The 15985-nt window shown below is 28.9% G+C and overlaps 1 protein-coding gene across 1 annotated transcript in view; it reads left to right on the forward strand.

Moving 5' to 3' along the window:
* Positions 1 to 1231: 1231 nt before the first annotated feature.
* Positions 1232 to 15985, forward strand: part of LOC123292544 — a 48549-nt gene continuing 33795 nt past the window's right edge. The window contains exons 1-2 of the mRNA XM_044873258.1: positions 1232 to 1326; positions 7662 to 7989. Coding sequence (XP_044729193.1) covers positions 1273 to 1326; positions 7662 to 7989 — 382 coding nt within the window. The 5' untranslated portion in view covers positions 1232 to 1272. The remainder of the gene's footprint in view (positions 1327 to 7661; positions 7990 to 15985) is intronic.

Consider the following 15985-nt stretch of genomic DNA (forward strand, 5'->3'; position numbering starts at 1 on the left):
AACTTCATTCTAATATATAGTTCTACACTAATGGTATAGTTGCTCTGCCTTCGATTTGTATATGATGTAACTGTAATTCTATTTATGTATTATAAATAATAATTTTACAAAATTTTTTAATTTTCCTTGTAGAACTTCATAAAACTGTAACAATTCATTCAGTTCTAAAAATTATTATGCTCATAATTCCATACGCCTCTCAATTCTCAATCTCTTAAAACGGTATAAGAAGGGGGGTGGTTTTTTATCTAGCCATTAGTTTTCAAGTGAAAAGTTTTGAAAATGCCCTAACGCTCTTTGTTCATGACTCTAAAGAATCACAAAAATGTAAACTTTTCAACTTGCAGTTAAATGCGCTTTACAACTTGGGCGGCAGAAACGAAAAATAATTTCTCAGTTTTCTTAAAAATGTAGATAATTGATCAAGTTTTATCTCACGGTTAAGCGAAAATTAGTAAAAGTGCTTTTTTTTATGAAAATTGTTAAGCGAATGTTCAAATATTTATTTTGCAATTTTGAAAACGAAACCAGAAGACGAAAAGACAGACGAACAAAACTGCTCCAATAAATTTATGTTCATCATATGGCAGCTATTTTGTTCTTTTTCTGTCGAAATCTCGTACCTACTTTTAATATTTTTTGTAGTATGATTTCTTTGGAAATGCTTTAGAATATGAAGCGACGTATTTAAAAATTTGTACTTGAATATTGTTACAAGACATATAAAAATATGCATGTATAAGTTTTTTTACCTGCGGCTAGATATGCTAAAGTTTTATGGACCAAGCAATAAAATGAAGTAAAAGTACCTCATACCTAAGGCTAAGACAAAAACAGGACGATTTGTACCAGTATCTACCATGTCTATCGTAAATTTATCGATAGCCCATCAATATCCCTGTAGATTTTTAATATTTCAAGCAAAATAAAATAAAACACTGAAAAAAACGCCCTACATTTTTCTAACATTTCAAAATGGTTTATTTCATCTTTTTTTTTTTTTAATAACTTTTTTACTGGTGTTAATTATATACCTGAAACGGTTTGTTTCTTTTGGTTTTAATTTTTGTTTCAACGAACAAGCAAAAAAAAAAAATAAAAATATTAATTATAAAAATAATCTATAAATACAAAAAAACTCTGAAACGCAAAAATTATAACTTGATATAAAATATTATTTCATAGTTGAGAAAAAAATCAATAATATCTATTATTTTAATTACAGATGATAGCATGTGGATTTGAGTACGCCATATTGCGTGCGTTACAAGTATGCAGACCAAAAATATCAACATTGAACAAGCACCATTAAATAATTCATCACAGGTAAACTTGTTTATAATCATATTGCTTAAAATTTGTAAGAGAAAATGGAAAATGGAGATTTATTTTATTTTTGATAACAGCAGGCTTTTAAAATAGTCGTCATCAACCTCATAGATCCTAAACGTCATAGATCCTAATTAAATTAACACCCGAGTACCCGAGTAGAGCTATTACTATTCTTAAAAATAATCAAATTGGTGGGAGCGCAAATAAGTGCATTTAACATAACATAAGTGATATTTATCGTAAAATATGTGTAACCAACCCTTCCACCATAATTGATAAATTGTAATCCTGATGCCGCATAGGCGATATTACCCATAAAAATGTTAAACTAGACTTGATACCATAACAAAATTTGAAAGTAAAATTAAAATTGAATAAAAAACGAAGAAGTTATAAGCAATCAAAGAAATGCATTCGAAGGTTCCCCATCTCCTTTTAGCAAAAGAAAGTTTTATAAGTCAGCTCTATGGCGATACCCACGTATGACGTCACTGTTGGTTTAATGTTTTGGTTTCATATCAGATGAGTTTTATATAATTTCTCTTTTTTACACAAAGACTATCACGTTATAGCACTTACTTATCCTTCCGAAAATGTAGTTTTGCCCATGATACTCGCTGACATTGTAACTTTCTATAAGTCCAATCATTAAGTTAACCTGATTTTTATACTTTTTGGATCAAAATTACCCCATCAACTGAATTTCATCAAATTCCAAAACGAAAATTTTTTCCGATTTTCTCGATTTTTTCAAAGGGGTATCCCTTAAAAAATTTGCAAAAAATCGAAAAAATTATTTTAGCTCCAATTTCGATAAAACTCAGTATATAAGGTAATTTTGACCCAAAAAGTACAAAAATCGGGTGCATTTTACGACTGGTCGAATAGTTTTTGAGATATGAACTAAAATCGATCCAAATATTGCGATATCTCAGAAACTCTGCATCCAATCATTAAATTAACCTGATTTTTATATTTTTTGGATCAAAATAACCCTATCCATTGAATTTCATCAAATTCCAAAACGAATATTTTTTTTCGATTTTCTCGATTTTTTCAAAGGGGTACCCCTTAAAAAAATTGCAAAAAATCGAAAAAATGATTTTAGCTCCAATTTCGATAAAACTCAGTATATAAGGTAATTTTGACCCAAAAAGTACAAAAATCGAGTGCATTTGTTGACTGGTCGAATAGTTTTTGAGATACGGGTTAAAATCGATCAAAATATTGCGTTTTAAAAAAGTTGGGCTTACGTCATTTTACTCAACAATCAATTTACGCAAATATCACACAGTTAAGAATCAATTTATCCACACCCACCTGAACATCGCAATGCAAAAAAAAGAAGAAAAACTCTACAAAGAATACTACAGAAAGAATAATCCACTATTTAGTCAGATGTTTATTCATATGCGTCTTAAAAATATTGTAGTCCTGCCGCACACATGAGGTATTTTATAATTTTAAAGAGTTTAAAAAAGTGAAAGAATAAGATCTTTCAATATGCCTTAAAGGTGTTTCTCACGAATAAAGAAAATACTTGTTTTTGAATAAAAATAATAATATTATTATTTTGTTCAATTTACGAATAAAAACAATTAAGTGTGTATCAATACTACAGTACAATTATCAAGTTGTCTACTTTTCATTATATTAATAAACAAGTGGAAATTACAAAATTTTAAAAAACCCCGACAAATGCGATTTATTCCATGTAAACAGATTTTTGGAACTTAGCTGTAAAATGTTCTCAATCAAGGCGGTTCGACGATGCCACCGAGAAACACACAGAAGCACAGATAAACACTTTAAACTTATAACACTCCTTCTTATATAATTATCGAAGTGATGGTCAAGGACATCAGATGAAATGAAAAGGAAACTTAAAGATCTATCATTTTTTGGGACAAATTTTTTCAAATATTTTAATTGAAATATTTGAGTATGAGTTTGTTCTTTTGAATTATTGTTTTGAATTAACTAATTACTTTACCATTTCACTTTTCAAAATAAATTGAGCCAGGTTTATTTGACCATTATTTTCCATACTAATTATTTATATGTTAAAATTATACATGCCTTTTCCAAACTGAATCGATTTTGAAGATCATCGCCAATTTTTTGGTTTTTTCGTTTTCTCTCCGTTAAGTTACCGTTCAAATGAAACCAAAATAATTAAAATCGATGTTAAAGTGGTACTGAATGCTAAAAAGCAAACCGAAGAAGGTTTATTTTTTAATGAATGAGCTAAAAAAATAATGTTATAATGATAGCGAAGCGGCTACTTACATTATTGTTAGTATTGACTGAATGAATATAAAATAATTTATGTAAATTTAACCTTTCAAATATACGAAAAATGTTTTAAAATAATTGAAAGTATATCAAGTTAAATAATACCACTTTTTGTGCAAAAATAAAACCGTTTAAAAAATACTCTCGTTGGGGTAGAAATTTGTCACGAACGTAAAGATTTAAGGTGTAGTTTTTCATTCATGTTGGTTTAAAGGAATTTAAACTGTAATTCCAATGCAGGCTATAGGTAATAAATTCCATACTTTTCAAGATTGACATCAAAACTTGAAAATAATGTAAGATATATTTAAGGCCTCAAATAAACGATCATTACATGCCAATAAAAGTTTTTAAAAATAATTAATATATATTGACAACTACAATTACCTCATACCAACATTATTTCCCGACAACCTATTTAGTTACAGTAGAAAACTATTTGTAGAACGTACTTGAAGTATATAATCGATGAAGCCAAATTGGCGATGTTTTCCTCGAAAGAGTATTTTTTGTTATCAATCTCATCAATAATTTAAATAGTGACAATCTATTATGTTAGTTTGCATATTGTACTGTGCTTAATGAATAAATTAATTGAACCATATCATTTCCCATCTTCTCCACTATTTATTTTTATTTCTTGGCTTCTTATATTCAAGGTCCACGACTTTTACTAAAAAATGATTTGGAATGTTGTAAAGAAAGACTGGCTGAAACCTAAAACTGCCTTTAAATGTAGAAATACAGGAGTTATGAGCTCCACGAGATCTTCCTTATTATTTTATCGAATTCCATGATTTTAAAGTATATTTAATGACGAAAACTATAGCCACGGTCTAAAAATGTACCCCACCGATTCGGTTATTATGGTATAATTTTGTTAAGTATGTAATTTGTATATCATATCTGTTATAAAATTGCATTAAATTTTACAATAGAAAGAAAGCAAATTTCTGTTGATATTTTGTATCACTTACATATTGTTTCTCTAGCCTCTTTTCAATCATGGGTACTGCACTGTAAAATTCCTCACGGGTTGAATTGTATAGCAATATTCAATGTGACACATTTTCTTGCAACTAGTGCTTTTTATTCTTGAACTATTCACGGATGTGTGTTCTAAAAAAAATATATCAATCGAATTTATAGCCCATATATTTTTCTCACGATATTTAATACTTTTATAATGTCTTTGCATATCTTGACCTCTGGCACCACACCTCTTATTCCGACGTACATCCTACTTTATTATCCTTTCACTAAAAATTTATCTGTTTTTCAAAGAAAAAGTTTCATCCTTCAGTTCAAGGGTGTGTTCCGCCTATTCGTTTACTAGCACAATTACTCAAAAGAATATACATACAAATAAAATAAATGTGTGAATAAAATTTCAAGTTTTTAATATCATAACGTTTTTTAGCGAAATAAAAGACTACTTATTTATAGATCAAATAATAAAAGTATCCTATTGCTTAACCCATTTTTGTCAAGATCTTCCTTCTAAGATAAAAAAATTAAAAATAAAAACCCGACTGCGTTAAATAAAATCTGAAAAGAAGTCCAATAGTTTACATGGAGACTTTAACAGTCGAGCCCATAAATGGGAAATTTTAAGTCGGTCTAGATTTTATTGGACCTCGACTGTAAAAGTCGCTATGTAAACTACTGGAATTTGTTTCTTTTATTTCAGATTTTATTTAACGTGGCCGATTTTTTTATTTTATTAATAATTTTTTTTTTATTCAAGGCTTTTTAGTGTCCCAACGTACTACTATTTCGCTCCAAAAATTCGTCATTTTGTTTTGTTATACCTTTAGTGTTGAAATCTTTTGAGCAAGGTAATAAAGTAATTTACTATCATAGTTTCTCTATCGAAAAGTGTTCGTTTCTATTTATAATTAAATTAATTTTAACCAATTTTTTCCATTAACGGTTTTTTTTCAGGCAAGCCTATACCGTTATTTTGATAGTTAAATTAGCTTTCTTATTCTGATACCAATTTCGATTGATTAACAGATCGTTGTAGTTACCTATATTGACTTACTTGATCATATGGTATGAACAGATCTACCCCGATCTGTTAACCAATGGAAATTAGTATCAGAAGAAAGCTAAATCCGTTCTAGGATAAGACTGTTTAAAAATCAATAAAATTTCTTAAAAAATATGTCTCATCTTGTTATCAGATGGGTAAAGAACGACCTTATGCCGTCTCTTGTACTATCCAAACTGTTAAAGTGTATAATTTTCCCCGGATTATATGAATACGAGTGGCTATATTTGACCAAAGCTAATACCCAAATTTTGTCGCCGTTTGCTACAAAAAAGCACATAATTCTGCCACTTAGCTATAATCTTTTTATAGAAGTAAAATCGATAAACTCGTATATGAATCTTCCCTATAGAGGATAGGTAAGTTTAATTAACATAAAAAATACACAATTTTAAATGAACAACAGAACAGATGACGATTCTTAGCGCCATTTTTACAAATTCAAAATGCGACAGCTGTTTCTATTTCTGGTTTTTATATGTATCGATGATATTAAAAAACGTATTCACTTTTATGCGCAGTCGTTATAAAAAAAACTATAGACTTAAATGCCTGTTTATAATTTTTGTTTTCAAATTATTGTACACAAAATAAAAATATATTCCAAAGTACTTACTTCGTACGTTTTATTTCTGTGTCACGGTAAAGGAATTTCAGTTAATAGTTTAGGGAAAGATATTTTATTTGTTCTTTGTGTACAAAATAATCGCTGTTAGTGGAGTTTTTTTTTCGGATATTTAGTGTGAGAATTTCTGTAGTGATTGTTAAGTGTAAACAATAATTGTTTGTAGATGTTTATGTTTTCAGTGTTAGTTAGTTTTAAGTGTTTAATTATGTGATGCAATCTTCCTTTATTGTTGATTATTATTGTTAATTAGAAATAGGTAAGGTCAAATGGAAGATTATTATTAATTATGAAAATCTAAGAAAAAATGCGTTTTCTAAAGCCGGGATATTCTATTGCATGTTTAAGTGAAATCATGTTTATCTTCAGTTGTACTCTACTAATATCACCAGTGTAATGCTTGCTCGAATCTCCGAGAGATCATTCCAATCATGAGCTCGTAAAATAATCATTAACGAAAAACGAAAACTTACAAAGAACTTACTTCTAATTGAAATTTTATAATTTTTTACCGTAATATTCCGCTAATTTCTTCGTATTATACGGTTTAGTATGCAAAACATAGGGATTAGCATAGGAATCTGATAATCAGATAAAACGACTTGATAATAGACTCAGCAAATTTTATCTTTAACAAAGTACGTTGGGCAAATGCTGATGATCTACACGTGATCACATTTTAATCAAACACAGACAATGATAAATTTAAAACTTTTAACGATTATGTTTTAACTTCATTGCCTTAAATAATAAGAGAATCATTTGGACCAGTTTCTTTGGAACTCCAGTACCGTATTCCAAATACATTTAGTCAAGTAATATGTTATTTTTGGCTTTACAATACCACGCAACTACAAAAATATATAATATATTGTGTGCAAGTGATGCTTATAAATTTGATAATATATATTGCTCTTCAATCATCAATACTCTAACTATAGTTGTCTCTGTTCATCAAATGATGGCTCTTCGATTAACTCATAATTAAATTAAAATTTTGTTTTTATATCATCGGCAACCTTATATTTTTATGGTACCTATTATAAACTACAAGATTGTCTAAATATTTTAGATAGTTTATTATCACACTCTCTAGATTTTTTGATATGGAAATATCCAATTGAAAAGGATAACCATCATTTTTTCAACCAACTTTGAACATAAAATAATAATAAAATGCCCGATGACCTAGGAATTTTTTGTGATTTTTGTAAACTTTGTTAATCAACAAATATATTTATAAAGTTTTATTGAAATTCCTTGTATTATTCAATCCTTGTATATCTCCTTGAAATAAACCCATTATTTTTTTAACAAAATTGCATAAAATTGAAATAAATTTCATTTCATTTCCAGAAACTACTATTAATGGTTCAACCTCAACCACAACAACAACAGTTGGGTATCACTAATCAAAATAATAACACTACAGGTGGTGGCACTAGCTGTATACAAGGAATAACCACCTACACAGGTGTACACCATAATGAAAAGAATATAATGATTCAACTACAAGGTTCACTACGTACTACTGCTGGTGATCATCATACTGTTGCACTACTACACGGTAGTACCCACAACAATGATGCACCAGCTCTACCACCACGAGGTCGAACAATTGTATTCACACCAATACAACAGACACCAATTTCATCTTCCTCGCCATTTAGTAATTATTATTCAGGTTTGTAGTACAAAATTTTATTTTTTTTTATATCTTAGTTAATATATTCTGGTTTTTTTTGTTTTTACACATTTCCTGGAGGAAATGTTGTATGTAATATATTGCAGTTATGCGTCGTAACATTAACATGGTTTTATTTTTTATCTTTTTGTAAACATTTATCTGTAGAAAACAAAACGATTAGATGCATAAAAATATGAAGCAATGGCTTCTTAAGTTTTTACAAGCGAAATTTACAAAATTAAAAAACCTCCCACAAATGCATTTTATTCCTTGTAAACCAATTTTTGGAAACTTAGCTATAAAGTGTTCTCATCGAGTCAGCTCGGCCGTTTAGGGACTACAATGCCACTGAGATACACACAGACGCACAGATAAACACTCTAAACTTATAACACTCCATCTTAAATCATTATCAAAGTGATGGTCAAGGACATCAGATGAGATGAAAAGGGTACTTAGAGAGCTATCATTTTTTGGGACAAATTATTGGAAATATTTTTATTGAAATTGAAATATTTGAGTTGACTTTGTTCTTTTGAATTATTTTTTTGAATTACTTAATTATTTTACCATTTCACTTTTTGAAATTGAGCCAGATTAATATGTCATGCATCTTCCAAACTGAATTGATTTTGAAGATCATCGCCAATTTTTAGTTTTTTTCGGGTATGTAACCCTAAGCTCGCACTTGAACATAGCTAAAAACACTCTCCGTTAAATTACCTTTCAAAATGAACCAAAAAATTTCAAATCGGATCATCCGTTTAGGCGCTACGATGCCATAGGCAGACAAATACACAGACACACACACATAGCGGTTAAACTTATAACACCCCTTTTTTTAGTCCGAGGATTGAAAATAAGTTATTATCTGTGGAAAAGATCAAAAATAATACACAGCTCTACAATACCTGCACCGAATGCTTCTTATATATAGGAACTGCTTACAAAAGCTTACTGCTTTTACCTACAAAAGCTAGAAAACAATAAAAAAAAGTATATTACATCAGGATTTCTTGCAAAACTTATTTGAAAAATCGAAAATTCAGTTGAATAATATGGATATTCTGACTCAAGAAGGAACTTCGCAATCTTGGAAATTGTGAGTTCATCATATCCCAACAACTTAACGATACATGGTTAGTTTGTGATAATTCATGCAAAAAACAGAAGATATAAAGCGCAAACGTGCTTGAAGAAGCATCAAGAAGGATAAGTAAATATTTCAAAGACAAAAAAAGTCAGGCGCTGGTATCATCCCTAATATTACCCAATTCAATTGAGGGGTAGTATTATCTCTGCTTAGCCATACAATTACATAATCGAATAATTATCTATGCTATTATTATAGCTTTAAGAAATAATTGTAAACAAAATTTGATAGACAGACGTCGCTGGAATCATTCTACCACGACATGGTCATTTCCTGTGTCATTTATATGACATTGCTATGATGATTTTCATAATTCAATCTAAATTTAGATTTTAAAAGACAGGTGAAATTTGAAAACTAACATTTATAAAAGCTACCAGTGAATTTGAATATGTATACCACATCTGGCAATACAGGTTGATGACTATGTCTTTGAATATTGATCTGGACGTAGGAAACTGTTCTTTCTATCGAAAAAGTATTTTTGTCTTAATAGATACAGGATTAAATGCCTTTATAGACATTTCGGGCCTGGATTTGAGCCTAAAAAAATCTTTTCACAAGAAAATTATTATTATTGATTTTGAAATATTATTTTTGGATTGCTTCATAGATTAACGATCAGTTCTACATTAAATATATGGGATTAAAATATCTTAAAAAATTCAAAAACAGTTAATTTTCAATGCTGTTCTATACTATTTCACCACAGCCTTGAAACATAAGAAAGTTGTTAATAAAAGAGCACAAATATTAATATGAATCCAAAATACAAGTTAACCTAATTTAAATATTTTGTTCAAACGTATACCATAACGAAGAGGAGGACATAACACTAATACCTGCCTCATAATTACACTGCAAGATTTTTTTAAATTCTCGTAAATATAAAACTGGAGTTCGGTTGTGCAAAATGTTGATTAGACTATGAGTCAGTAAAGAAAGGCAGGTTATTTACCCTCAAGGGTTTTGTAGTTTGTCGATTCATTTTACTGATAGACCTAAAATAAAATTCGCTACAATAAGTGTAACATAACTCGATTTTATAGTTTCGAACATATATATAAATATCAATGATCTCGGAAATGGCTCCAACGATTTTCGTTAAAATGGGTATTCAGGGTTTTTTGGGGCGAGAAGTCGGTCTAGCTAGGTTCCATTCTTAAAAAAACGTCGTTTTATCCGTGTTTTCAGGAAAAACTGAAACATACACTGCCAAATATGACTCTTCCTGACATCTATTGGTGTATATCGTAGTTAACGAAATAAAGTACATTACCGGGACATTCAAATTGATATTTGCATGGAGACATTTTAAACGATTCTTATAATAGTGATAAATTTGTGTCTTTTAAACTCAAAGAATACCGAGCAAAGCAAAAACTACCGGTCATCCAATATGTATTCGTGTATGTATAATATAGGACAGAGTTAGATGTCTTGACCTTTTATACTACATTGATTATTATTCATCGTTTTGTTTAAAACACCCACACAACGCGGCTAGATTTCTTTTGAATACTTTTGCGTCCTTGAATATAACATGAAATTTTAATATACAAATAAATTCAACACGATTTTATATAACTCTCTCTACATCTACATACATCAAGCATACTGAACGCAATGAATGAATTCTACGTCTCCTTAAGGTAACATTGTTCTTTATTTATTATTATATTCTTGCTAGCGAATAAATTTATCGGTAAATAATCATTGATAATGGTAAAAATACTTTTTTTATTATTATATATTTATTTATGCTTTATGGGTTTAAGGTACTCATAAAATAGTCATACAAACAACATGACGTTTTAATGTTTGTTTTGTTAAAGCAATGGTATTTTGTTATTTTGTGGTACCGACAAGCTTAATGAATAATAAGTCGTATCATATTCGTTATCTTTATACTTTATTCGATTGTCAAAACAGCGAGAGATCGTTTGAATCAAACGTCGTTAGATTACGTCGAAGAAGTCTCTCCAATCAAGCTGAAAGTAGTCAAATAAAGACAAAATTATCGAGTTGGCTTAAACTCTCTGAGAGCTGTCGTTATCTATAACCCAGTATTGTATTGCTCTCTGATACGAAAACAAAAAAATCTAAAAATCAAAGATACGTTAGCATTTTATCAATAAAAAATTTAATATTTACCTAAGTAATTTTATTGTGTTGTCAATGAATCATATTTTAAAACTTTGTATGACATTGACTTTAAAAAGCAGAATCTATATATCATTAAAAAAAATTTTATTTGTAATTTCTTCATTTTCAAAGTATCGACAACATTCGATTTCAAGTATAATCCCTATATATTCTTTATAAAAATATATATTAATACTTTATTTAGTCTTTGTTGAAGAAATTGCATTTCTTTCTGACTTTTTGAAATGAAGCAGTTCTTCAAATTTATTTTGAGCTTCATTTTTAACCCTCGAACCAAACAGGGGATGTTAAAAGTTTGACCTCTATGATTTGGCTTTGTTTTTTCCGTTTGAAAGGTTTTTTAATGGGGGAGTGCTCTTAGCTATCCTTTCAAGTGCTTAGCTATCTTCAAAATCGGCTCAGTTTGGAGAAGGCTCTAAGGAAAAAGGGAATTTAGTGGAGAGTTTTATGTTAAAATAAAATGGTAGAATATTGCGAGTATTGCAAGTATCTTGTTCGAAACGTGTGTAGTGTTAGGTAACTATCTTCTTCTTGTAATATCTCCGACATAAATTATATTCGGCCATGTGTTTATTACTTGACTAAACGCATGTGCAGAACGCGTGAGAAAATTATTACCGAACTACAGGTTCTACAGGTTCTATTCAGGCTTGAACCTAAGTGTGTTTGTTTTTAACATGAACATTTTCGTTATTTCAATATATTATGAATAAACAATAAGTTGTACGATACTTATGAAGCATATTTATTATGAGTAGAAAATACCTATAGCGAGTTCATTTCAACATCTTTACTCTTTTCGTCGCAAAGATTTCATTTATATCGTTAAAGTAAATACTTATATTTTTCTTTATGATATCGCTAATAATAAAATAAATTATATTATTACATGTGCAGATAATTTGAAATGCATTTGAAATACGAAGAATACGATGAAGTCTTTATGACTTGAAGTACCTATTGTTACAGTAAATAGTTCGCTGTAGATATCCATGAAAGTATATTTTATATTTATTTTGCTTGCTATTATTAATAGAAGTGCGCAGATTGTTCCTAAAAAAGAAGTAAAATATGGAATAAATGAAACATGAAATATGATACAAATTAAATTATGAATACTTGCATCAATCTTCTAGCTAGAGTTGACTTTATACCAAATACTGCTTCGTATTTGAAACATATCAAGGTATACTTAGTTTAGTTCCAAGTTTGTCACACTAAAAAATATTGATGCTACGAACAAAATTTTGGTATAGGTGTTCATAAAATTACCTTATTAGTCCATTTCCGGTTGTCTGTCCGTCTATCGGTTCGGCAACACGATAACTCAAATAACGAAAAAAGATATCAAGCTGCAATTTTGCGACGTAAACAGTGAGTTTGAGTTCGTAATTGGTTCTTGGATCCGTAGCACATATCTTGATGCGCTCAATTTAAAATATCAAAAATTAATCGGAACGCCTCATTTACTCCACATATCTTATTATTTTTCGATTTATTCTTGATATTAGGCGCCTCAAGCTTTTACAAGTAGTCGGGCATAAGTGACTCGTAGATAAGATTATTTTCTACTTTTTAGTACAATAAAAGCTTGTCCCTGAAAAAGTATTTTTTATTGAAATTTTTAATTTAAGACTAAAAAAACGTATATATATCAAATATGGTGGAAGCGATGGGAAAATCAAGACGCCACAACCTTACCATGCATTGTCATCCAAATGGGAAACAGAGAAGTGGATCAAATTTGACTTGCACGATTTGATTACAGACAGACAACGGGACAGGTGAACATTATGGTATATATTATATGGGAATATCAGTTATAAATGTGTGACCCCACAGTCGTGCTATATATACACGACTGTGGCTATCTAAGAGTGACTATCTTTCTTTACTTACATGACGTGAAAAAAACTTGTTTTTAATTAGTTTTATAATTATGAAAATTTATTTGACAATAAATAAGATCTTGAAAAATATAATAGACATCATGTTTTAATTAATTAACGTGTGTAATCTAAGATTCTAAAAATATAATACAAAAGATTCATTTCTTTAATAAATAATATTTAATTATATTTACACATAATGGATGATTTAAAACTAGCTAGTCATATAAAATAGAAAGAGTGGAGAAGATAAAGAGTAACCATAGTCGTACACCTTAAATTTACAGAGCCAGTGCATCAATCTGATTTAACTTTTTTTTAAATTTTTATGTTTAAATTTATTTATTGATTTGTGGATACATGTTCCCGAACAAAAATTTATTTATAGCAATTTTTTCTAAGAAAACATCACTTGTTGACTCCTCATAATTAGCTTGAAAATCGTAATAAACGATGCTAAGTTAAAATATATTGAGTTAGTTGCATACAGTTACAGATGATACGTGAGCTGTTCTATTGTTATAGAGTGTGAAATAGTTTTAAAGTTTAAATATAATAACAGAATTTAAACAACAACATCAAAAAACGAAATAATTTTTGTAACAATTCATCTCATTTTATTTAATGAATAACCTTATTAACATTTCTTTATCACTCTTAAATAATAATTTTATGCATATGTTAACTTATTTTGTATACCAAATAAAATATATTATTTGTACGAGATTGAAAAAATAATATGGTATCGGAATCAATTTTTTTTTATCACTTCAGGTGAAGAATTCTCACTGGACGTGCAGAAAAGTAAAGTTGGTTTTTAAAAATCTTTATTAGTATGCAAGATAGGAACGTTTAAAATTCCTAATTAAACACTAGAGATTACATATATAACATTGTTTTGTTAAAATGTGATGTGCAACCTTTGAATGCAATTTTTGTTATTGCTTATATCTGCTTGGTTTTTTAATCAATTTTAATTTCACTTTCTTTTGTCATGGTATCAAGTATTACATGTATATGGGTAATAAGACCTATTCGACATCAGGATTCGATGAACCCCGTATTGCAATTGCATATGTAGCTTTGATATTCGAAAATTCGATAATATTAAAAAGATAAAAAATTGTCAAAATTACCAAACCAAACATTACCCGCAGTTCCAGAAAAAAAATTACTTTTGTGGGTGCCACCAGGTTCTCCTCAATGATCAAAGTATGCGTAAATTTTATTTGAAGTTGTTTATTTTTTTTGCTGTCGAAACTTTGGATCTAAGCAGTATAATATAATCTATTAATATGACCTGGATATGGATATAATTTTTGGAATTTGCATGTTTTAAGAGACAACTTTTTACATATACAATATTCCAGATTTTTTCCTAGCACTCAAAAAAATATTACAAAATCTGGAATCTAAAAGTTTTTTATTATTTGAAATCCAAAAGCCTAAAAAATTTGATAGCTCGACACAAATTATTTATTTAAACTTCCTTTTGTTACAATTGAGTATTATTTCAGAGACTATTTTTTATTTGGTATACATTGTAGCACCGTCATGTGTGCCTCGTGTATGTATGTGTGTACATTTAAAAGGTGTATTTTACCTGTTATAAGATGTTTGTATTTTCCATATAATCTTATGGCGGGTAACCTGTGGAATATACAATGTGATTCAGAAATTAAGATTGCATTTGCAACATTAAATGCTACTAAATACTACTAAGAACCTGGAATAGTGGCTACACAGTTAAAGAATTGTGAAGCAAAATACGTGTAACATTACGTATTATGTTTATATTAAGCGAAAAAAATTTGTAAATTATAAAGAATACGTTCGGAAAATGCATGAAAAACTGGACTTTTTATTTTTATTTTATCGTTCATAGTTGGCTGAAAAAGTGATGAATCGTATAGGTTGTCCTTTTCAATTGGACATTTTTATATCAAAAAATCTACAGAGTGTGATAAAAAAACTATCTAAAATATTTAGACAATTTTGTAGTTTATAATAATACTCTACTAAAAAATATAAGGTTGTCGATGATATAAAAATAAAATTTTTATTTAATTATGAGTTCATCGAAAATCCATCATTTGATGAACAGAGACGACTGTAATTAGAGTATTGATGATTGAAGAGCGATATCTATATTATCAAATTTATAAGCATCACTTGCACACAATATATTATAGATTTTTGTAGTTGCGTAATATTTTAAAGCTAAAAATAACTCATTACTTGACTACAAAGCATGCATTTGGTTTATATGTATGTACCGTGCAACAAACCAGAACTTTTTTACAATACTGTAGGTTTACAATCACCTTAAGGTTTATGTTATCGAAAAATATGCTCGCCAGACTGTCTTGAATGACCCTGTACTAAAAGTTAATAAAAAGATACATTATATATATGCATGTATATATATTAAGATTACCTATGTTAAATGTACACTTATATCTCTTCCAATATATAAAATAAACCCGACATCGCATGGCATTCTTCAACATTTTCAAAACGAAGAACAATTTCACTGTGTACCTATACTTCTCCTACATGTATGTAGGTACTCCTATGTATACACCAGCACCTTTAAGTATATACAAACAAACACGATTATATACTTCTATATAGTAAAAATATGTACCTATGTAGTAGTATCACATGGTTTGTGCTTGGATGGTTAGTCGCCTCAAGTGTATCACAACTCATTCAAGTGTATTAAACTTTTGAATTAAAAATAATATTTTATTATTTGTAATATTAATAATAATTTTTCACTTTA

The sequence above is a fragment of the Chrysoperla carnea genome, chromosome 2, assembly GCF_905475395.1.
Source record: "Chrysoperla carnea chromosome 2, inChrCarn1.1, whole genome shotgun sequence".
Classification (NCBI taxonomy): Eukaryota; Metazoa; Arthropoda; class Insecta; order Neuroptera; family Chrysopidae; genus Chrysoperla; species Chrysoperla carnea.